Here is a 23943-nt window from a genome sequence, read left to right on the forward strand (position 1 = left end):
GCTTTGCGTGCGCACACCCTTTTTTCTGCACAGATGATGCTTGAACACGGGGCAGCAAAGACCCAGAAAAGCAGCCGATTTGTTCCTGATCTTATGATCAATTATCCCGATCACATTCCAGTATTCAAACATCTACTAGCACCCAAGCAGTGATGGTCACTGGCAGTCACATCTTGCAGCGTACTTTGGTAAGAAACTGTTTGTTATTCCTGGCTGGTTAGGGTCAACGAGAGGGCTTGAAAGGCTAGGAACGCTCGCTATGCTTTGTTTTTACCTAGGTTGTCATGTGTGTTATTCGAACTGATAGAAACGTCTTTGCAAAACGATTATCGGGCACAGGTTTTTGCATTGCAAAGATGTTTCTAGCAGTTCGCACAACAACACAATTTGATGCCTTACATGTAGGTAAGTAAAAAGCATGGCGAGGGCTCCTGGGGTTTAACCCTTTGCCGGTCTAACTCAATGTATGTGAGGGGTGGTCACGCCAATACATGTACACACAACCAGCAATAACTCAAGAACCATGTGATGTAGGTATGGGTAAACCATATATTTTCAAAATCTCTATGCCTGAACGCGTCCAGAAAATTCAAATATGACTAGGTCCAGGCAAGGTTAGGGCCCATGGTGGCCCTTCAAGTTCAGCCCTCACCAACGCTGTACAAAGCGTCACTGGCCCGTTTGTCAACGGTCGCGCTAATCGACCAATCAGCGTACAGCTAATGTACCAAAATTCTCAAACTTACCGTAATTCCTTGGTTCATACGGTGTAGTTTCCAAAGATTTTTTATGGACCAACGTCTTCTTTCGATAGATACCAACAGATCGTCCGCTTCGAATTTTTCGATTTGATTGCCGTTTGGCCGAAAATTACCTCCAAAATCGACCTCCACTCGTTTCACTTCAAGGCTTTCCAGGTGGACGGCATCGCAATTCGGAAGCGGAGAAAGGATAGCCAGTGAAAAAAGAAAAACAACGACGTATTGGTTGTCAAAATCGACCAAGAAATGAATTCAATAGACCCGTTTCCGTGCTGCGCCCTCGCGGCCCGGGCGAGTGCGAAAGGGATTCTTTCTCGACAAAACAAACAACTACGCGCAGTGCATGCAGTAGCTTTTTGCAGTGCTGTACATACAGTGTACCTTAGGAATATCCTGTTCCTTTCCAAGGCATGATTGTCGCTAGTGGGGGAACTCAGCCACCTGAAGCTTTCATAAAGGAAGAAGTAGTAGGTGAATGAGTTCGCCAGAAAATGGAACGCCAAGAAAATAGATACTGTTGCTTTCGGGCGCTCATGAGACGACGGCAAGATAGGACTGAAACGATCGACACTCTATCTCGACGCAAAGGAAACTCTTCTAGGAGAAGCTCGACGCGCTGTAGAGTTTGCAGTATTCTGCTGGAAGAAGACAAGAGAACTAAACTCAGACTACAGCGTGGAGCTGAAGCACAAGCGAAGCAAACGCTGAAGCAAAAGCTGAGCGAGTTCGAAGAAATGGGGAAACATAGGGAAATGAGTGGGCGACATGATCTTTACTACTTTAGCTCGAAGCTCGCGATAAGACACGCGGGGGGCACGTGCGCCTACGGGTAGCGCGGCCAGCCACCATGTTTTCAAAATGGAGGTCGACGCTTTTGAAATTCGTGTAGACGATGGTGAGGGCTGAAGTTGAGAGAAAATACAATTGCGAATGAAATACACGAATATCACAGCACGAAGGGCATACCAAGCTCATGATGGAGCTGAAGTCGTATGATAAACAATCAGGTAAGGGCTACGTCTTTACAAGAAATGTAGGCTCTCTACAATACCGCCATTGAACACCAACACCTCGCCATCGGCGATACGCCAGCAGCAGCAATTCCCATTCCACGATATCGCAGTTTCGGTTTGTTCATCTCAGCGCTGCTCGCGTCAGATTCACTCTCGCTCAGATGAGTACTCAGGCGCGAGCTTACGCATGCCGTGATTCTCACGGCCAGGCGAATCAGCTGATCGCACCTGACGAGTCCCTGTGACAGTCGCTGTCGCCGTGTCGGCAGCAAGAAGGCTTCCTCTCTGTGTGGAGAATTTTGTTTCTTCACTCGTGGACGATATATTTTTGAACTAGCAGGACTCAACGGAGCTCTTTTTCTCAACACACCACACTGCAAAACCTCCCGGGAGATCCAGCCTGGACTGGTGATGTTACTGCTCCCAGAACGCTTGTCAAACACGGCCCCAAGAGATGCACTCGCATTCTCGAAATGCGCGCATGGCGGATGGTCGTCTTTTCCAATTTCAACAAACTTCAGTCGATCGATACGGCAAAAATTTGTATGGAAAGCATGGTTGTTTTGTACATCGTCAGAAAGCCTTGGACCTCAGCTACGCGTAGAGCGCCATTTTAGCTGTCTCCTAGCAACAAGACCCCAAAAACATGAGGGCCAAACGTACCGATACTATAGTATCGGTTCGCTTATGGTAGACCGGTAAAGGGTTAAGCCCTCTCGTTTTCCAGGTTGGGATTTGAACCGCACCTGTCGCCCTGCATGCATTCCCTCGATACACTTCACATACATACACATTATGCCAAGTTACTTCACGTTACCGTTCTGCCGTTGAAAGCCCTATTTAAATTTCTGGCTAGCTTTCTCTGTCGGTACGGTACTGGACATGCGCCAGGCATGGTGCATCACGTGATGACGATTAAAGCGTTGTGGACCCTTGAGACGTTGACGGCCATTTGGATGTTGATGGCCATTTTGCCATTCACCACGCTGTCACCTGCAACCATCTAGTCGCATTCTCGCACGAGTGACAACAGTACGAACTAAGATGTGACATCGGCGGTAATTGGTGAAGAAAATTTCTGCCCCTAACGTCGGAGCTCGATCTTCCTGCTACGTAATAAATGCATTGCTTATCTTGCAGACATGCTGGTCCAAATCCCATTTCCAGGCCAATGGAAATTGAGTTTCTGAGCCAAATACGGCCTAAATTGAATGTAACAAAAGGCCAGAGATCAATTATTTTGTGAATGTACTGTATGTGTGACCCGTGCTCAGCCTGTCTCAGTAGATGGGCTCTTAAAGGTGATGGGAGTGGGACTGGACGAGTTAGTACTCACGTTTTGGGCTTCAAGCACTCCGGCAAAGAAGATGTTCTGTTCTACGATCCCTGATGACACACATCACTTGGAATGTGCACTGGCAATTTCCCGTATTCGAATCATGCAATTCGGGTCTGCTGTTAAATTCCAGTGCTGTATCCCGAGCAGTTTCTTGTTCTAGCTAGGGTAATGTTTTAGGACACCAGTTGTAGTGGAACCCACGTTCGACCACCCAGCACTAACGCAGCACTTCGGATTAGGGAATGAGTTATATTTACAAGAGAGTTGCGAGAGACATAGAACCAGACTGAAGCACACTGCACTAAAGGTCGACTGAACTACAGAAAGACGGGCGTGCAATATAACAGCTGATCACGGACCGGTCTGTCCAGCTTCAACGACAGGGGGGTTCCCGACTTCAGCTCATCCAGCAGCTGTGATATCTCGGTATCAGCTTGCCGCGCATCCTTTATCTCACTGAGAATAACGGGCCCGATAGCATGCTTGTCCGTTGCCACAGAAACAGAACAAACATCACTCGGCTCGTCTGTACCCTTGGGCCACCGCCTCGGGACACGGGTGAGCTCATCGGCCGGGTTCTGGTCAGTCGGCACCCACTCCACTCGGACCTTGAGGCCGACCGATTGGACGAGGTCAGCAATCACTTCCAGTCGCCGCTCAACCAGTATCTTGTGCAGCCCACCGACTTTCACTCGGCGCACATTGTCGAGGACCTGCTTCAGCCAGCCGCACACTGTCTTTGAGTCGGTGACGAGCCGTACCGTCTGCAGGTGCCATTGCGCTGCAAGCGACAGTCCACGCACCGCAGCATCTAGCTCTGCCACATTGATGTGCTTCTTATCAGCTGTGTCCCGCAGCCATGTACCGTCTTCAATGACTTGGCCGTTCAGCTGGAGGACCACACCGACTGCCAGATCCGAGGCATCGCAGAACACAGCCCAATCTCCATCAGACTCGGCTGATGCATGCCGCACACCACGGACGGGGTCTTGCGCGGACAGCTGCTCAACAACTTCGTCAGCACACTGAAGAACGCTAGGTGGAACCGGCGCGTCCCATCTGTTCACTGCACTTGCTAGCCGCTTCAACATTGAGCAGGCTGGGCGAAGCCATGCGCACACTGGATAGTGGCTTGTGAGCCGGCCCGTCCATTGGAATACACCACGCTTCGTCAGTAGTTGACGGAAGCTGAGGTCCACTCCATCGCGGCGAGCCCACATGATGGTGCCATCAGCAGTCGTCGATAGCTTCAGGCCAAGCACTCGCGCATCGGGTAGATGCTCTGGTGGCGTTGTCGGCAAGCCATACCGTGCTAGCTCTGCAGCGACGGCCTTGCGCTTCTCCGCTGGCGTGAGGACGTCATCAACATAGTTGTCCACATCAGACCATCGTCGCATCACCCACCGAACAATGATATCCATGAATTTTGGTGCAATCGATAGACCAAAACCCATCCGTGACATGGCGTACAGCTTCCCACGCCACACCCCGACTTAGGGCCCGGTCACACATGCACTCGAAAGTAGCGTATACGCTGAAGCGAGGTCGCAGGAGCGAAAAATGGCATGGCAACGGCGAAAAGCGGAACTTCCGCTTCAGCGGAAACTCCAATCCGCTTCCTCCAAATTTTTCGAAGCGAGACTGTCGCTTCTGCGGATTCGCTTCAGCGGAAAACACCACGGTCTGCTGTATATGGACTTGCTACGAGAAATTTGTATGCGTATGATGTCCATGAAACAAAAATGTGTGCAAGATAGTCATTGACCTCGTCTATTCTCCGTACCGTATGCACCACAGTCTCATTTTCCGCCAAAGTAGGAGTTGTGCCCTGTTTGTATGTGTGACCATACACACATGGTTTCGCTGGAGCGACACCAGGCTCGCTGCCGCCGAACCTCGTCGCCGAAGCGAATCCCAGTGCATGTGTGACCGGGCCCTTAGTAGCACAAGAGGGATGGGTCGACTCGTACCTGCAAGTACGCCTGACGTATGTCGACAAGTTCAAACTGGCTGTCTGCAACCTGTCGCCACTTGCGGATCTTCTCACCGCATGCTGGGGCATCAGTGCCTGGGTTCGACTTGATCACCGCATTCAAGCCACGGTAATCGAGACAAGGACAAACTGGGGTAGACTCCTTGTGGGCTTGGTCCTTGGCGGGCAGGGGAATGACGGCCGCCGGAGGACCATGCGTAGCCTCATCGTACTCGATCAGGTAGCCATTCTCGACCCAGGCGTCCATCTCGTCACAGAACTGCGACTCTTGCTAGTCTGACAGGTTGTGCCTCGCGTACTGTCCGATCCCTGAGCCGATCGGAGATGTAGGAGCTTGCCCATCACGCCACTGCCAGTGGAATGTCCAATGCTGCTTGTCGTTGTCCCACCGGAGCTCTCCGTCTTCGGCCTTCAGGGTCACATCACGATCGTCCTCTGTCACGTCCACATGACGGAGTGTGCTCTCAACGTCAGCTGCAGCAGTAGCGGCTGCACCGGTATCTCCAGGCTGAGGACCAAAGTGCACGCCATTGACCTGGCCGTCCTGGCCATAACTGAGTCGAACGCCACCAACACCAGCTATAACGTCAGCACCGAGGAGGAGGTCTGCTGCCGCAGCCGTCAATGAGTCGACAACGCATGCATTCACACGCACTCTTGGCAGACTAACCGGTTCACCATCTCCTTGGCGCTGCAGTTCCAGATCAACTGCTCCTCTGATCTTCACCTTGCTGCTATCCACGGATACAACAGGCACACGTGGCTGAGCAGTGAACGGAATCTTGTGAATTGTCAGGAACTCCACCGTAACCATGGTGTAACTTGCACAAGTGTCCACTCCTGCTCTGGCACGTGTCCATTCGCTGCCTACCACGCCTCGCACGTCTACATAGATTCTGGGCATTGAAGCTCTGGTAGCCTCGGCCACAGTGCACAAACACGCACCCCTCGCCAGGGAGCCACTGTCTGCTGCCGTTGCTGCTCCGGACGATTTCCGTTCTTGCCAGGCTTTACGCTCTGGACAGTCACTCTTCATGTGACCTGGCTTGTCACAGAAGTAACAGGTTCGAGGGCCAGTACGCTCGCCATGAGTTCCTTTACCTGCACCACTCTTGCAACCAGATTTCTTCGCTTTCGGGCACTGCCGCGCCATGTGGCCAACTCCGCCACAGTTGAAACACGCCTGCTCCTCCGTTGTGGCAGCCGCCACGTACTCGTGTCAAGTGGTCCGAGGTCGCAGCCTTCAACGCCGGTACCACGTCCAGGCAACCCGTCACACTCAAGTCTTTGCCCGCCATTGTAAGTCTCAGCTCTCGGGCAAAGTCTACCAGCAGTCCCTTGATCAGCTGCTGTATGAGCATCGGGTCCTTGTCGTCATCAGCCTTCTGCCCCGCCATAGTACTCAGCCGCTGTAAATCGGCAACGTAGGCGTCGGGGGACTCGTCCATGTGCATCGTCCGTGAGGTGAACCTGGCGTATGCCTGCGCCTTCGTCAGAGTGAACGACAGTCCCATTTTCGCCAAGACTTTATCTTTGTCTTTCTGATCGCTTGCCGGCATCCGCGAAAGTACAAGAAACGCGTCATCCGTCAGGAACAACGGAAAATTCTTCACCTTCTTGCCGTCGGTGTCCCAACCTTGTATGTTGGAGATCACCAGAAACTTATCCCAAAACCGTCCGAAATCGTCCCCGTTCCCACGGAACGGCTGGAGAAAGTTGTCAAATTTGAGCGACATCTCGCTGGCGTGGCAGGGTTCGCACTCGTCAATACAACACACACGTCCCGGGTTTCGGCACCAGTTGTAGTGGAACCCACGTTCGACCAGCCAGCACTAACGCAGCACTTCGGATTAGGGAATGAGTTATATTTACAAGAGAGTTGGGAGAGACATAGAACCAGACTGAAGCACACTGCACTAAAGATCGACTGAACTACAGAAAGACGGGCGTGCAATATAAGAAAGAAGTCCAGCTACAGCGTAAGCTGACAAACTAAGAAAACTGAAAGGCGGCAAAAAACAATGGAAGGTACGCATCACTAGTCCCATTGTCTTGCAACATGAATGCAGAGCCTATCTATCATGTAGCAGTAAAGCTAAACCAAACCAAACCATTCGTGCGACACAGTTGGTCAATCGGACCGCGGGCCAGTCGCGCCCTTCCGGCGACATGACATATGCAGCGCAGCTAGGCAGGGGCACTGCGACCAGACAGCGACTAGCCCTAGTCGGGCCTAAAGCAAGAAGTGAACTGTACATGGCTAGACACATGCACGACATGAGAGAGGTGTACACATAAACCGGAGGCGCGCGCGCATGGGTGAGCGCGCATGGGTGAGCGTGTACACAGCATGCATAGCAACATACATTGTGAAACAAGAGTCATAAGGCACCTAACAATTACATAGCAGTTCATAACACCAACAAGACCTCTTATTTTTCTTCTGATTCCAGTCTTTCTGTGTTACTGTTTTCTGTTTCCTCAGACACCTTCCTTTCTTTTGGAAGTGGAGTTTACTGGGCGGACGTCACATCATCAGCAAGCACACCAACGCGCAGGACCGGTCGATCTTGAACTTGAGTGGGAGAAGCAAGTACTCAAGTATTCAGTTTTGATATTCACACTACTGTACAGTCACTTTCTACCCTGAATTGAGGTGTACCTTGCTTGTTGGAACGGCCAAGGCAGTGCCAAACAATTTTTACACATGCATGTAGTTCTTTGTGGTGTGCTGCGCTTGCGTAGTTGTTCTTACTGCGATATGTTCTAACAATAATGAGATGCCTTTTGTCGGCTCTTCTGCCTGGATTTCGTTGACAGATGCGTTAAGCCCATGGATCCTTCCATGAGTGACATGCGAACTGTAACTATTATTACTATTATTATGTAGTTCTTGATGCAAGACAATTTGTTTACACTTCATCTTGCCCGGAATTGCTCCCACCGATGACTTTCACGGTCGGTTATTCTGGTGTATTGTAGATGATGTGACTTTTGACTGAAGCTACAGGTGGTACTTGCACCAAGTGAAGCTTTGCCTCAGTGCCCTGCAAAGCAGAGTCAAATAGAATAACTACTGACTATTGTATTTCTCAACGTAGCCGCTTACGACCTTGTCACAGTTTCTGTTCTTCTCATAATTATGTACATTGCTTGCTGACTGCCGCATCTGTTGTGATCTCAAACATGTGTGCTGACTCCTGGCTCATTTTGAAACATGGTTGACGTCAGTATTGTTTTAATGTATGCTGATAATACTACAAATCATTGTTTTCAACTTTTTACATTACTACTGTTATGAACATAGAAATCCAGTGGAAGACCGGGCCGCGGGGCCGGCACCCTGGTCTTATTTGCTTATACGTGTACATGCACTGTGTGACACTTTAAACACATGGACCAGCACCGGTCACGGCTGCACGGCCAGCGCCCCGTGGCCGCTTGACTTCGCAGCGGATTTCAATGCCCGCTATGGTAGCATACTGACACTGTATGTCTTGAAATTGCTACGCCACAGCCAGCCCTCCTGAGTTACGACTATGCTGCCCTGGACGCCTCCAGGACTCGGCGTGTGATTTGATATTTTATGTGTATCATCTGTAGACGATAGCCTCGGATTGCGAAGAAAATGTACGGGTCGGTACACACGGTCAGGCTTGATCTGGCTGATCCAAGCCCTCTGAACCTCGTTTGGTGTGTGCAAGAGTTCATCAACCATGGCTTAGGTGTTTCCTCTTGTGTTCATTGCACTGCAAGTTGAAGACCTTGGCGCGGGCCTTGCGGAAAATGCTTTCAAAACACCCGGCAGAATCTGGTACTGGACATGATGTTAGTGCACAGTTCTGGCCAGAGCAATCCGACCTCATGACTTTAAGGCTAAAGCAACGCCGTGCTCAAGTAACAAGTTAGCAGAGTGTTATGTGTGGTGTTCGTTGCCCACGGCGCAATTATTCGTGCGCTGGTCGGATTTCTCAGGCCAGAGACTGTACTTTTCTGGTACATAATTATTTCCAGCGGCATTATCCGCCCAAGCCTTATACGCGGAGTATGTGAATACAACACCTGCAAGTGCACTGCCCGCCGCGCCGACAGGTTACACACACTGTGAGTGTGACGGTAGATCTCACAACAAAAAATTAATATGAGACCTGCTAGTATATTAGTACGTGATTGTAGTACTACACTGAGAATTCTGTGCAAAAATCGCACAATTTTTAATGTAAACGAAATACGACTCGTGCACGTACAGTCATGTACATGTACCTCTGTGATCACGTGATGTACGTCTCGATCGAGTGGCGAAAAATACTGACAAAATAGGTCTTTTGCCAAATAAGACACGCAGTGACTTGGCGGGGCATGGCATGCGTACTGAATGCGTGACCCAGGCACGCCATACATGCAGTGCATTCCTCCCAGCGCGAGCTCTTGTTTTGGAACCGCAACGATCAATCACCGCGTTTGGCGTGTACTCGCCCACTTGGCCAGAAAAATGTGGCTCTCCTGGATCGAAAAAAATGACAGCGAAGGGTTTCTGTTTTATTCTCGCTTTTCAACGCTGTCCGCTGTTTGTTTAGAAAGTATCTCGTTGTGATTTACTTCTCGCTGGGCCTTTGCAGTGAGTTTGATACATCATGTAACATGGCTGACGAAGCGGGCCATGAGCCGAGCCCTTCTTCTCTTGCCGCGATACGTTGCGATGAAGGGAACGTTGCAACTAGTCCTGTGGCTGAAAATGAAATTGAAGATCCCAATGTTCGGTTTGTGATGCCTCCGGACAACGAGTCGTTTGAAAAATGGACGGTCAACCAATTGAAGACGTACCTGCGAGCTAGAGGAGCCCGAGTGTCCGGGAAACGAGATGAGTTGCTCGAACGGTAAGTACCACTTCGGGATGCAGTCTTCAAATAACTTTTCACAAAAGGAAAAGAAAATTTTATCGGTACATGTTTTTGCTTTCCAACTTCCTCCATCTGTTCAGGGCCAGGTTCTACCACAACGATCCAAAACTGTGCACTCCAGATACATCTGGCGGCAGGCGTCGGCAAGGAAAACGGAAGAGTGCTGCCATTCAGAGCATTGTTGACGCTGAGCTCGTGGAAGCACATAGTGATGCAATAAGCACCTCGTCCACTGTAGCAGCTATATCTCGTCCTAGTTTTCCTGACACAGGGTGGGACACATCAAGCTCTGCTTTGCCAAATGACCTATCGCTTGGTGTGATTTTCGATCACCTCCGAGCCTGCGGCAAGCATGCTACCGTGAAAAAGCCCTTCACCCGCGGATTCAACTTCTTCTTCTGGAGTTACATACATTCTGTGAGCTGTTGCAAGATTGCAATGTCTACTGAGACCCCGACCAGATACTTCATCAAAGCCAAGTGCTGGGCGTCCCAGTCCAAGAAAGAAAGTTATGCACTTGAGTGTTTAGTTGAAGCAGCTGCTACAACTTACCTGATGTCTATCGCTTATGCACACTGCTCTTGCACTGCTGGAGTTGCTGGCTCGTGCCATCATCTCGTCGCACTGCTCCTAAGCATCGAGCACTGTGCGAAGAAGCAGCAGGATGTACCAGCAGAGCAGACTTGCACAACTGAGAAGCAGGCTTGGGGTCCTCGGCCTCGTCAAGTTGTCGCACAGCCAGTTTCTTCACTTGTAATTGAAAAAGCGGATCCGTCGAAGAATATGGATGACATTCAGAGTGTCCGGCGAGCATCCTCACTCTATGAGGCGAGAGGTCCTTCAACCAAAGAGATTAAGTGTGAGGAACTTGATCGCCTGCTGGATGAGATCACCGCAACCGGCCGCAGGTACCCCATTGCAACTTTGCTGTCGCGTGGAGAGGAGGTGCACCAGTGTCAGTCCAAGGTGGGCGCTGTCCCATTCGGCTCAGTGCTGTGTTACCACCAGCTCGAGGGGGATAAAGTTGATGTGCCTCCAGCTAGAAAGCGACCATTTGTGGCGATAGCGGACCAACCGCAGCTGGCAGCGTGCAGCTCGCAAACAGCAAGTGATGATCGAAACACCACCTCAGAATCACCTGCCAGCCAACAACCTGCTGGCGCTGAGTGTTCTACCAGCCAGCACTTCTGTGATTTACCACTGCCGAAGTCTGCTAGGGAAGGTGATGAGTTTGCACGACCGCTACTCCATAGCAAAACCATAGCCATCGAGCGGCTCACTCGTAGTCAGGGTAGCAGTGAATTGTGGAAAAGACTGAGGAGAATCACCCTGACTTCTTCACGCTTCCACCTCGTAACTCACCGGAAGGAGGTGACAGATGCATTCGTGACGAGCCTCTTTCAGGACAAGGATTTGTCTCGAGTTGGAGCGGTTTCTCATGGAAGAGCCTGTGAGGATTTGGCCAGAAGGGATTATTTGGCAAGCAAGCAAACAATGTGCAACGCGGACTATGAGGTGCGGCAATGTGGTCTGGTCATCCACCCTGTTTACCAGTACATTGGTGCTAGTCCTGACGGCCAAGTCTATGATGGGTCCTGTCCAGCCGATCCAAATGGTTTGCTGGAGATAAAGTGTCCGCACACCGCTTATGGCGATGACTTAACCCCTGCTGAGGCCTGTTCATTGCCAGACTTCTGCTGTGAGCTTGTCAATGGTCAACCCCGACTCCGTGCTAGTCACGCGTACTACTACCAAGTTCAAGGGCAACTTGGTGTGTCTGGCTTATCTTGGTGTGACTTTGTCATCTGGACTGGGCCTCGTCGACTTTCCGTGGAACGCATCTTGTTCGACGATGAATTTTGGAAGAAGGATCTACTTCCACGCCTGCTACAGTTCTGCTCATCCCATCTGAAAAAGGCCACGGAAATCTCTGCCGGCCAGGTTTTCCAGGATGATTGAGAACATTGCCTGGCAGCTGTTTGTGCACTTGAATCATTATTATTACATTTCATTCTTTTCTTCCCAGTTATACATGGTAATCTTGTAATGGGTTGAAATCGTAAAATACAGATCAAATGCAATAGCATGTAATTAGGCCTCAAACTGAAAGGGACCTGCAAGATAAAATTCGAATCATTTCAACTTCATGCGTATGGTTGTACAATACATGTATGATATATTCGCCGTTGTAGGTCCGTTGTGACCGTAATAACAATACCGGCAAGACTAACTTTATTCATTGAACTTATGTAAATATTGCAATCAAAATTATATCGTATCAAATTTTGTACAGAGGAAGTCATTATCTGCTCAGTAATATGATTGTGCATGACTGTTCAGGCATGACGAAATTCGTGTTGCTGAAGATTAATTCGCCATGCAATGCTAGCAACAGTTGGCATGGATAACTTAATTTGCATCAGCAAGTAAAGGAGCCTGGAACAATGTGAGAAGGCAACAGACTGTCCATATCTGATTGATGATGGGGAAAAGAGTTGTTGGAACAATCTTGGAAAAGATGTTGAACTCCTTGATCCGCTCCATCAGACGCTCAACATGAATTCGTAACTTGGCGATTTGTTGTGTTTTCTGAACGTCTTCTAGGGCCATCTGGTGTCCTGATCGCTTGAACGGGGGAATGTTCAACTTGACGCCATACGGCACTAAAAGATCCTGGATGTCGAATCCTTTATCTGCCATAATCGATGTCCCATAGCCGGCTGCTGGGAGAAGATCTAGGAAGTGGCTTCTGATCGTTAGCTCGCGGTCACTGATAGATCCAGTGAACAACTCGGAGATGAACGCCACAGCACCATCTGGGGTCATACCGATGAGGCCCTTCAAGGTGGTATGTGTCTTGTACGAGCTGTACAGTTGGGACTGTGCAGGCAGACTGGACGTAACTTCGCATTTTAGCTCTGTGGCATCAATGATCAAGAATGTTGTCGGATACAGGTCCTTGAACACATCGGGCAATCGTTCTGACACTTGGGAAGGACGCGGCCAGATTGGAATCATTCCCAGTCGCAGGTACATGTAGTTGACCATTGTTGCGATGATACGACTCACAGTCCCAGTATCTATCAAGTACAGATCAGCCAGCATTCGGATGTCTGTGCCGCGGCGAAGACGAACCATGGTAAGGAAAAACTTCTCTCTCCAAGCCAACTTGCTCTTCCGTCCAGCACCGGGTTTCCTTTTCCGTGAGTGGGCATCCAAGGGTTTGCTGCGAAAGGAAATGACGCTCTTATCATCCAGGTGAAGAAATTGTTCACATGCATCAAATGCAGCAAGTGAAGGAAACCCAGTGTAGTACTGCATATCGGAGTCAGAGTCTTCAAACCGAGCTAGAGAAAATAGCTTCAGGCTGAAGTCGACTTGGATATCGTCGATAGCAGCCAGTGCTTCTTCAAGTTCGTCTTTTTGCTTGGCATTTTCCTTCGTCGTGGCTTTCAGCTTTGCAGCGTCTGACTTGGGCTCCTTTGCTACTTTAGGAGGAGGAGAAGCACCACGCTCGCGAGACTTTCTCTTCGTGGGCTTCTTCCATGCAAATAGGCTTGGAACAGCAGTAGATTTCAGCCTTGCGCCCGACTTCTTTGTCCCTTGGACATAGTCTTCGTCCGTGAAGTGGTTAGAACACACCACTGTACTGTACGACATGATGGTAAACACACCGTCCCTCTCATCTCGACGGATGGCGGCAATCCAAGACTTCCTTGTGTCCAACTCGTCCCTGCTCACGCTTCTAGCTTCTCCAGTTTTTGTTTCTTTGCTACCAGGGAAGACGTGGAACAAAGTATTTTTGTCCGAACGTCGGTCGCTGTTGCACTGCGGAACGCAGCAGTGATCGCCTTTCCCCATGACTAGAGAAGCTGGGAAGATGTCCTACATAACAAAACTGAACACTTTACAAGAACCAGGCGGAGAATCTCCAGCGGCTGTTCTTTTATCTTCTAAAATGTCGAGCGCGATCGCTTGAAGAAGTTAGTTTCTGAAAGTAAAGGCACGAACAAAAATAGAAGGAAAAGTCACATTTACACGTGGGCGAGTACACGCCAAACGCGGTGATTGATCGTTGCGGTTCCAAAACAAGAGCTCGCGCTGGGAGGAATGGACTGCATGTATGGTGTGCCCGGGTCACGCATTCAGTACGCATGCCATGCCCCGCCAAGTCACTGCGTGTCTTATTTGGCAAAAGACCTTGAATGCTTGAATGCACTCCATGATCCAGTCCTTTCAATCTTTGGTTTGTTAAAATAATTATACTGTGAATGACATGATGTACTACGCGTACGAGTACGGTCTTGCTATTCCTGCGAGAGAGACTGCACTGGTAGATCTGTAGATCTCTACGTAGGCCACAGGGTCGTGCATAGTCGCTGTTTCCTTGCAATAAAGTCATGGTACTCTCATCCTAGCTCTGGGCGTCGTCAAGGTCCTATTGGCTATTGACGTATGTAGTGGAATCATGTAGATGCTTCATTCCCAAGTCCTCATCACTCACCAAGACTGGACCAATTTGACTGAATAGTTTCTGTGCTGAACATCTCTCTCCAGCTATATCGCACAGGTGAGAAAGAAAAACTGGCACTTCACTTGAAGTTGCCACTGCACACCATTTTTTCATTGAAATCTGGCCGTGACTGGACTGTTTGGCTAAGAAGCTCAGCTGTGCTTCCGCATACATGTACTAACATTTAAAATTTACTGTCCAGGTGTGAACGACTGAGTGTGTTTCAGCGATTATCTAAAGGGGATGGTGAAAATTTTAAATTTCAGGGTCCGCGTATAGTTTGGGGCGCGGAGTCGAATGGTCTTTGTCCGAGGAGGCTGCGGTCCATGGTTCGTCAGATATGCCCAATCGAGCATGTGCGAATTTGACCGCACAGTCATCCGGATCCAGGTGATGACGTCACAGTGTGCAGCCAGGTAGCCACACCATCTATTTGTGTACACAATGGCCATTGTTCGGAACGCGTTCGATTGGGGAACTGTTTGTCCCAGCGTCTTCAGACCAAGACCATTGGACTCAGTGTTACAAACACTACGTACCCTGTGTATGTGGCTTTCAGCTTGGCAAATCTTGAGGTTATCCCATCTTTTAGCCGTTTCCGAGTTGGACTTTTCCGGCCGCGCTGGCCTTTGCATGCATGCTAGCTGTACTGTAGACGTGTTGTCAGCAAAGTCATCACACACGGAACACGACTACTCCCACACCGCCGTGCTACGTTAGTCATGTGGTAGATCAACAAGAGTCGAGTAAAGAGACCAGTCAAGAAACGGACTTGTCATGTACTGCACTGGTATCAGTCGTATGTACAGTCAGGGAAGGTGCGATTCTCCTTGCCGGTGGTTGTGCTTTGAGAAAGATTTTTTTTAGTTTTCCGCATGGAATAGCCCAGATTGATTTATTCTACAACGTTGAGTCCACAACCGTGACAAGTGACGAAACAATTAAAGGGGAACTCCACGAAAAAATGAAACTTTGATAGCCTGTAGAGTTTCGGGCGCTGAGTCGAATGGTCTTGGTCCGAAGCCTCTACGACGAAGCGTTCTTGAGATATTTCACTTTGAAATTGCAAAAACGGGGGCCGCGCCCTGACGTCATGCGGCCATTTGGTTACATCATCACGGGCTGCCTACGTCATTGTGGCAAAGTCGTTTCTCTTCGCCAATCTACAAGCACTAATTTTAGTTGGTATTTCAAGGGAAGATGGGCGATTCCGAACAATCCTCTGTCCCCAGCAATGAAGGCAGCGATGCTGAGGCCAGTGAGGACGACCAACAGCCCACCGCCGCGTATGGTTGGGGCAGGGAGCCCAGATACTCTGCTGAGGAGCTGCCATCGCGTGTAACAAATGTTGAGGAAGAAGATGCTTCAGCAGCTGCGTCCGACAGAAGACGAGTAGCTTGGCCACCAGAATCTCGATTCGTTTGGGACTCCGACTGGTGCGAGCGTGGACAAAAGTGTATAGCCATGCCCAGCCTGCGGGAATGATTTTGCTGGTAGGATGCTGCCGTCGTTGTCGACAAGACGGCCCAAGGTTTCTTGCGTAGCGGACCTCGCAGATTACGAGATCGTATCCTTGCATTAGGCTGTGCCCATCACTGCTCTTCGAGGTTATCTCGACATGCAGAAGCCGCCAATGCCAGTGACAGAAGAGTCTGACATTAGGTAAGCCTCAATTAGTTTGCCTTGACTTGTCTTGTGAGGAGCGCGTATCAGCATGATACACTTATTCTTATTTTTTTGGGGAAATTTATTGTTGTCAGGCGCGCACTACAGCAGGCGTCGCACAAGAAAGACATTGTACTGGTAGTTATCACAAGTTTCATGCATGACACAAACAAATTTCTCTTTGCTCCGAGTATGTCTTGACTTATCTTGTGAGGATCGATGCGCGTAATGTTTTGTGTGTAACTTATTGTTGTCAGCAAGAGTACATAAACCAGAGTGTGCAACTCGGGATGGTTCCTGCGGGAGCGTAATTCGTGCAGTACGTCATTTCTGACGGCATGGTAGCCACAGGTACGGTGAAAAGTTGAGTAACCAGTCGCGGTGGTGCAGGTCACTGAGTTTGTCCTGATTTCGGTTTTTCGATACGGATAGCCTGGTGACTTTACTTGTCGGTGGATGTACGCAGCGTACACAGTCACACAAAAACACCGAAATCCTGAAACTGGATGTCTAAAATCAAGCAAACTTGGCTGATTTCCGGGCTATGAAACATTAAAATTTGAGCTGTACGCAAGTCGCGGCTTGGCTGACCTCATCAGGGTGACGTAGTGCACGAACTGCGCTGTTTCAGATCTGATATGCGCAGTTGCACACTCTGGTTTATCTACTCTTGTTGTCAGGCATAGCACGAACAACGTTGTTCTGTACTATAGTGCTATCACAAGTTTTCATGCATGACTCACATTTGTCTTTGTCATTTTCCCTTGGATTGGTACGAGATCTACAAAGTATGGTAGGTAGTGTTCTGTTGGTGAAGAGAGCACTGCACACAGTTTATGAGCACCATGGGTGCATTTGATCACACCCGAACCCATACTTTATCGTTTCAAGCGATAGACTTTGTCAATAAACTCGTTTTCTAGTATACCATGGCATGCAACGTACAAGCGTGGGGTCAAGAAAGTGTACACCAAAATAATGCACAAATTCTGGCAGGAGAGTAAGAAATCTGTACTTTCTGACCAAGACATCTCTGTACTAGTAGGTAATCGAACGCGTCCTAATCAGTATTCATCCCCCAGATCATTGGAATTCAATTTGAAATCAGCAATTATGGTAAATTCTACAAGACCCTCCATCTTTGTACCAGTGGGCACTAAATTAGTATGGCGCGCGCACTGAAAGTGCAGGTAGGTACCGGTAGGTGCAATACAGCGCATATGTAGAGTAAATGAGTATTTGACTATAATAATTATTACAGTACAGCAATGTGGTATGTGTACAAGCACGAAGCACTCATCATACACATTCCATATGACATTCTGTGTTTGTGTAGATCTCTACGCTATGCGGCACACAGGCAGTACACACTATGTACACGGCAAATTGGGCAAGCACGTTCGTTGTCGTCTTCCAGCCTGCGTTGTGAATACCATCAGGCAAAGATATCCAAATTCTGCACCACCTCAGCCTTCTCAGGAGGCTTCCACCTGGAATTTGGCAGGGAAACTCGCTTCTCCAAGGCAGGAACATCGAGGTTGCCATTTGCAACCGCTACCACCTCACACATGAGCTTGTCAACATACTCATAGCTCTTTCTGTCGTATAATTTCTATTTGGCCAGTCTTCTTTAGGGGCCGTCCAAGGTTACCAATAATATTTTCAAAACAAAATGTTTTCGTTTGTGGGTGGGTGGGTTTGACGGAGTTTCGTTTTGAAAATAATTATTGGTCTTTTTGGTTGTGCTGTGGCGACGGTTGACATTGACGTCGTCAAGAGCTGCGAGATGTGCGTGTCCAATCATCCCCAGAATTGAGAAACGAATGTGTTTGAGAATGTAGTTTGGCAGGACACTGTGATATACCTGCATGGCAAAAAGAATGTGGAGAAAACACACTTGCTTAGACAATATACTGCTGTATGAGAAAATGGAAACTTCACCATACAGGACGACTCTTGTTCTCAATTGCATTGTTCGTTTCATTCCCTGTGTTGCCCATAAGAGACGGGAGCAAAAATGTTCAGCAGATGTTTGTTGTCTTCTGGCGTGGAGTGGCGGCATTATGAGATGTACACATAGTCATTTCACTAAGTACACCACTACTACAGCATATGTACTATCCTTAGGCTAGCGTGCGTGGGAGTGAGTTTGAGTATGTGGGTGCGTATGTGTGTGTGTTGTTGTGTTTGTGTGTGTGCACGCACACGCGCGCGCATGTGGGTGAAGGTGTGAGTGAATGTGTATAATATGTGTAGTTCCCACTGTATTCCTTGCACAATAGGTCTTCACTTACTTTTCTATCGCATACAACCAGAACCCATTCCTTGTTCGAAATTGGATTTTTTTTGGCCTGGTGATCCCGCAAGCGTGGAACTCGGAGTGTAATAATTTTTTGTTTCACTTTGCTTGCACTATTCCTAGGCTGTCCAGACTTCTAACAACTGCTCTGAGTGATATGGTATTCATGCAACCATGCCTAGAAGTAGGGTAGCTGTTATAAATAGAGACATATCCACGCAATCAACTTACACTGGTTCAGTTTGGCAGGATTGGTGAGACAGTTCGTCGTGCATGCTGCCTGCACGCAAACAGTTCTGTAACCTTCGTACTTGCTGGGGGTCTGTCTGTTTGCGTCCCAGTTGATGACAGATGTGCACAGTTTGAGTACTGGTATGCGCAAAGTTACTGGGGTAATATCGTTCATCAGCTAGCTGCAGTCGGAGTTGATGGTGTGATGTACTCTTCTGATCCTGATGGGACGTATCTCGCCCTGCTTTCTCAGTTGCAGCTTGTTGAGTTCGCTTTGCTGGAGGCTCACGGTTCGGAGGGCACTGGTACACTGATGAGGGCTTTCCTGGACGGCGTACTCGTCAAAACTCAGCTCTCAAGTCCCTCTGGATCATAAATGCAGCGAGCAAACATAGCTCGTGCTGCGAAAATAGGCTTGAAATTTTCACGACGCATTGCAACATCTCGGCGCTTTGCCAGGTCTCCATCCTTTGGGAATCTGAGAAAACTAACCCCAGGAGGATGATGTGATACTGGCACAATCAACAACACAACAATTTGGCATTGCAGCGGCTCAGGCGACTTGGCAAACTACTTTCTGAAGTGACTTTCGTCCTGAAGAAAGTGATATTCAAAATCCAAGTATTTTCGCACCTTGCCACAATGACGTCACACATACATTGGTATGGGGCGTCGCTAAAATTGATATATCTCAAGAACGCTTTCTCGTAGAGACTTCGGACCAAGACCATTCGACTCAGCGCCCGAAACTCTACAGGCTATCAAATTTTCATTTTTTCGTGGAGTTCCCCTTTAACAGCTCGTGCCCGTGGTTCAAAGAGATTGCACTGTTCTCCAATCGTGCAGCGTCCGAAATATGCCAAGTTCACACCAAATTAAATCCGGCAGTATATGGCAGACCACTGGAGTCGGTATTGAACAACATTTAGAGCACTCGCATCACTCTTCTCCATTTTGATGACTCTGCTCTCCAGAGATCTGATAATTGTATAAGCATCATCTGCAATAGCTGCTGCTTCGTCATCAGTCGCAAACGCGGCAGCGCTCACTCTTGACTGGCCTGTGTGGCCATATCTTGAAATTTTCTTCAGCAGAATACCGAAGTTCTCAGCCCCAGACCGAACTCATGAAGGTCAGCCGTGGCTGCATCCTCATTCTCACATGGAGTTACGTCTTCGGGGTCGCTTGCACCAACTACTATCGGTCGCCAAATCATTTGAAATAGCATTGACACTAGTATTGCATTAAAAAACACTCCTTTATTGCGTTGAAGCACTTCTTTTGACCTAGCTGCACGCTATGACGTTGCAGAGGCCGCATGACGTCCTGTCGCAGCCCCCCCCCCCCCCACCCGAGGAAGCTCAGTTTTTCAAACGGAAATATCTCAAGAACGCTTTGTCGGAGACACATGGGACCAAGAGTGCATAAACAAGAGTATGCAACTGTGGTTATGGGTCAGTGTGCGGCGCGCTGCCTTCATTACGTAACTTGCCTTCATCACGCTCTGAAAGCATGCATTCAAACTCACAATTTCTCGTACGAGCCCATCCGTTTTTGTTCGATTCGTTCCAGTACCTACGCTATCTCTAAATTCTGGCGCGTGAACTCCAGTTCCGTACGAAAGTTCATTTCAAACCAGAGGGAAAGTGTGGTGTTTGATTTTCCGCAGGGCGCGGACTGCAGCTGAATGATGTAATGGAGGCAGCGCACCGCGCATCTGGCCCATAGAAAAGAGATCACAGTTGCATACTCTTGTTTATGGACTCTTGATGGCACCAACACCATTCGACTCAGCGCCCCAAACTCTACGGACCCTAAAATTAAATATTTTCACCGGACTTTCCCCCCTCCCCCCAAAAAATCAAATTTCCACCAGTTGTCTTCGGGTTGCTGAGTCGAATGGTCTTGGTTCGATGAAGTTGAGACGCTCCCTTCCTCCTTTATTCCCAATCGAACTCGCCACTTCCACCGAAACTGGGTGACTGCGCCCTATTATATGGGGATTTGTATGCGCAACGTCACTTATAGCGCCATTTCGTTCTTATAAATGCACGGATGACCGCGATTGGCCCATATGTTGTAGTCTTTTAGACGCTGAGTTGACTGGTTTGGTCGTACACCAGTCGGCAGTCGCCTGGTCACAGTGCCTGCAGGCTGCAACTTTCACACCAAGGTTCAACTCAAGGGTTCAAAGGTTCAACTCTAGTGAATGACAGGAACGAGCCCAAACAGGCTGTAAGTGGATGGTGACCATGTGACAGATGTACGCATGAGCACATGACCGCTTACTCAACCGTGTTGGATTGGGAATAAGGGCTGAACGCTGCATCTCAGTATTTTCGGACCAAAACCAAAAGACCTGTAACGCTTGTACAGTAGATTGTAAACATACTGTAGTGTGTGCCTCGGGTGTCTTCCAGCAGACTTACGTCGGGTGTCTTCCAGCAGACTTACGTCGGGTGTCTTCCAGCAGAGTTACGTCGGGTGTCTTCCAGCAGACTTACGTCAGGTGTCTTCCAGCAGACTTACGTCGGGTGTCTTCCAGCAGACTTACGTCGGGTGTCTTCCAGAAGACTTACGTCGGGTGTCTTCCAGCAGACTTACGTCGGGTGTCTTCCAGCAGACTTACGTCGGGTGTCTTCCAGCAGACTTACGTCGGGTGTCTTCCAGCAGACTTACGTCGGGTGTCTTCCTGCAGACTTACGTCGGGTGTCTTCCAGCAGACTTACGTCGGGTGTCTTCCAGCAGACTTACGTCGGGTGTCTTCCAGCAGAGTTACGTCGGGTGTCTTCCAGCAGACTTACGTCGGGTGTCTTCCAGCAGACTTACGTCGGGTGTCTTCCAGCAGACTTACGTCGGGTGTCTTCCAGCAGAGTTACGTCGGGTGTCTTCCAGCAGACTTACGTCGGGTGTCTTCCAGCAGACTTACGTCCGGTGTCTTCCAGCAGACTTACGTCCGGTGTCTTCCAGCAGACTTACGTCGGGTGTCTTCCAGCAGACTTACGTCCGGTGTCTTCCAGCAGACTTACGTCGGGTGTCTTCCAGCAGACTTACGTCCGGTGTCTTCCAGCAGACTTACGTCCGGTGTCTTCCAGCAGACTTACGTCCGGTGTCTTCCAGCAGACTTACGCCGGGTGTCTTCCAGCAGACTTACGTCGGGTGTCTTCCAGCAGACTTACGTCGGGTGTCTTCCAGCAGACTTACGTCGGGTGTCTTCCAGCAGACTTACGTCGGGTGTCTTCCAGCAGACTTACGTCGGGTGTCTTCCAGCAGACTTACGTCGGGTGTCTTCCAGCAGACTTATGTCGGGTGTCTTCCAGCAGACTTACGTCGGGTGTCTTCCAGCAGACTTACGTCGGGTGTCTTCCAGCAGACTTACGTCGGGTGTCTTCCAGCAGACTTACGGAGCTGCGAGTTTGAATCCACTCGCCTGAAAAATAGGAGAATCTTTCAATCATTCGCCTCCCGGCTCCCACCTGAAGGCTGCAAGGGCCCCGGTCTGGCATGCAGCTGAGAGTGGTGGAACCGCTCTAGCGATAGTTCCGAAATGTAAATACCTACTGGTATACAACTGCGGGAGGCGGAATTTACACTTCTGTTGACACTCAAATCTGTTGCCCCCCCCCCTCTCAATTTTCTGCAGCGATACATAATACTTCCGCGACTCTGTTTCAGCACACAATGTGTGATCTACAGTGTACGCTGTACAAGGAGTGATGTTGATTTGATGCTGTTTATTGAGTGGTGTTGACCAGTCACTGTGCTGTTTTGTGCTATTGTTATGTGCTGTAGGAGGTGGTAGAGATCAGTGTTGCTGAAGAGAATACACCAGCACAGCATGTTTGCTTCAAAGTTACGTGGCAATCTCAAAAGTGTCGGTTACTTTGTTCAGCATGGCTATGGTGTGAGCACAGTAGCCACGTCAAAACTCAATGTTACTGGCAAGTTGATATCCACTCAGGCATCACCGCACTCCATTCCAGGTGTGAGGTATCAGTCAATTCGGCCTGGCAATCATGGCACTAGTGTACAAGATGCCCTTAACGCTAGTGATTCAATCTTCGATAGAATTAACAAGACACGTACATTTCAAGCTATTGATTTGATATCTCAATGTGCTCTGATTCAACGGCATATAACTGAAGTACGGAGTCCAAACACTGTTAGGAGTATCCTGCGGGCTTGTGCTCTGATCACGGAGGAGAACTCTGACGTGACCAAGCTGGCAGTATCTGCACTGCATCAACTAGCCAGTCTGCGTACTGACCTCTGGCAAGACTGCAGGAATCAAGAGCGCCTGAGATGGGCACTGAACTGGGCAGCAAAGTGTCGCTGTACAAGTCCAGATTTCAGGAAGTTACTTCAGCAGCAGCTTGATGTCCTGTGCATTGATCAATGCAGAGATGTTGCCCGGTGTACCCATGCACTGTTTATGTTGAATTCACCCGACCGTTGCCTGGCGCAAAACTTGCTGAATCGCTATTTGACCATACACAGTACAGGTGATCCAAAGTATCGTCATACTGAAGTACTCTCACTACTTCTCTACTGTACACTGTGTGGTGTAGAGTGCAGTGCCTTGCTGAAGCTGATCAGTGTTGATCAACTGATACAGAGTAAGTCTATTCTCTGAGTAATGTTTGTTGCATAGAGACTGTAGTGTCTGTTATTGGTTGTGGTGTTTCTAAACACATGTAGTGCCATGAAAGAACACTGCAATACAAATACACAGCGATACTCTTTTATTTCTCACCTCACTGTTCAAGTACATGTAAAGCTATATTTTTGATTTTACAAATATGGTGTCTATGGTTCAAGCTACACTGTATCAAGTACAGACATGTGTACTTTAACTTGCGTGTTATAGAAATGTTGTGATCCATAGTCATGACCACTGACGGGATGGGGGGGGGGGGGGGGGTAAATAGGTATGTTTGATGGATTTCAGAGACTAAAGGCCTATTGTGTACTTTGGCTTGATGTTTTATCAAGTTGATGTGAGAGTCACTGATGATTGTCTTCAGATATCACCTTTCTGTTCATAGTCATGTCGCTACAAGTCAATCTAATATAATTACAGTGGTGGCCATGTGGTGGTCTGTATCTGTCTGTTCGTGTGTGTGTGTGCGTGCGTGTGTGTGTGTGTGTGTGTGTATGTGTGTGTCTGTGGCTGTGCCAGCTAGTTCGGTTGGTGGGTACACTTATGCCAAATAGTGTTGGGCCTGTTG

General features: G+C 48.9%; 2 protein-coding genes across 6 annotated transcripts in view; one reads left to right on the top strand and one right to left on the bottom strand.

Annotated features, from left to right (window-relative positions):
* LOC135823426 (uncharacterized) overlaps window positions 1–23943 on the top strand; it is a 75234-nt gene that overhangs the window by 24864 nt on the left and 26427 nt on the right. For 3 of the 5 annotated variants that reach the window (XM_065336277.1, XM_065336278.1, XM_065336276.1), the window contains exon 4: window positions 34–188. In XM_065336277.1, coding sequence (XP_065192349.1) covers window positions 34–153 — 120 coding nt within the window. In that variant the 3' untranslated portion in view covers window positions 154–188. Of the gene's footprint in view, window positions 1–33; window positions 189–7591; window positions 8467–14333; window positions 14578–22507; window positions 23332–23943 lie in introns of those variants that run through there. The other 2 variants (XM_065336279.1, XM_065336280.1) reach the window with 2 other exon arrangements.
* Window positions 12417–13868, bottom strand: LOC135823552 (uncharacterized). The gene has a single exon (XM_065336394.1). It carries the CDS (start codon window positions 13866–13868, stop codon window positions 12417–12419), a length of 1452 nt encoding a protein of 483 aa, XP_065192466.1.

Source organism: Sycon ciliatum, chromosome 8 (genome assembly GCF_964019385.1).
Source record: "Sycon ciliatum chromosome 8, ocSycCili1.1, whole genome shotgun sequence".
Classification (NCBI taxonomy): Eukaryota; Metazoa; Porifera; class Calcarea; order Leucosolenida; family Sycettidae; genus Sycon; species Sycon ciliatum.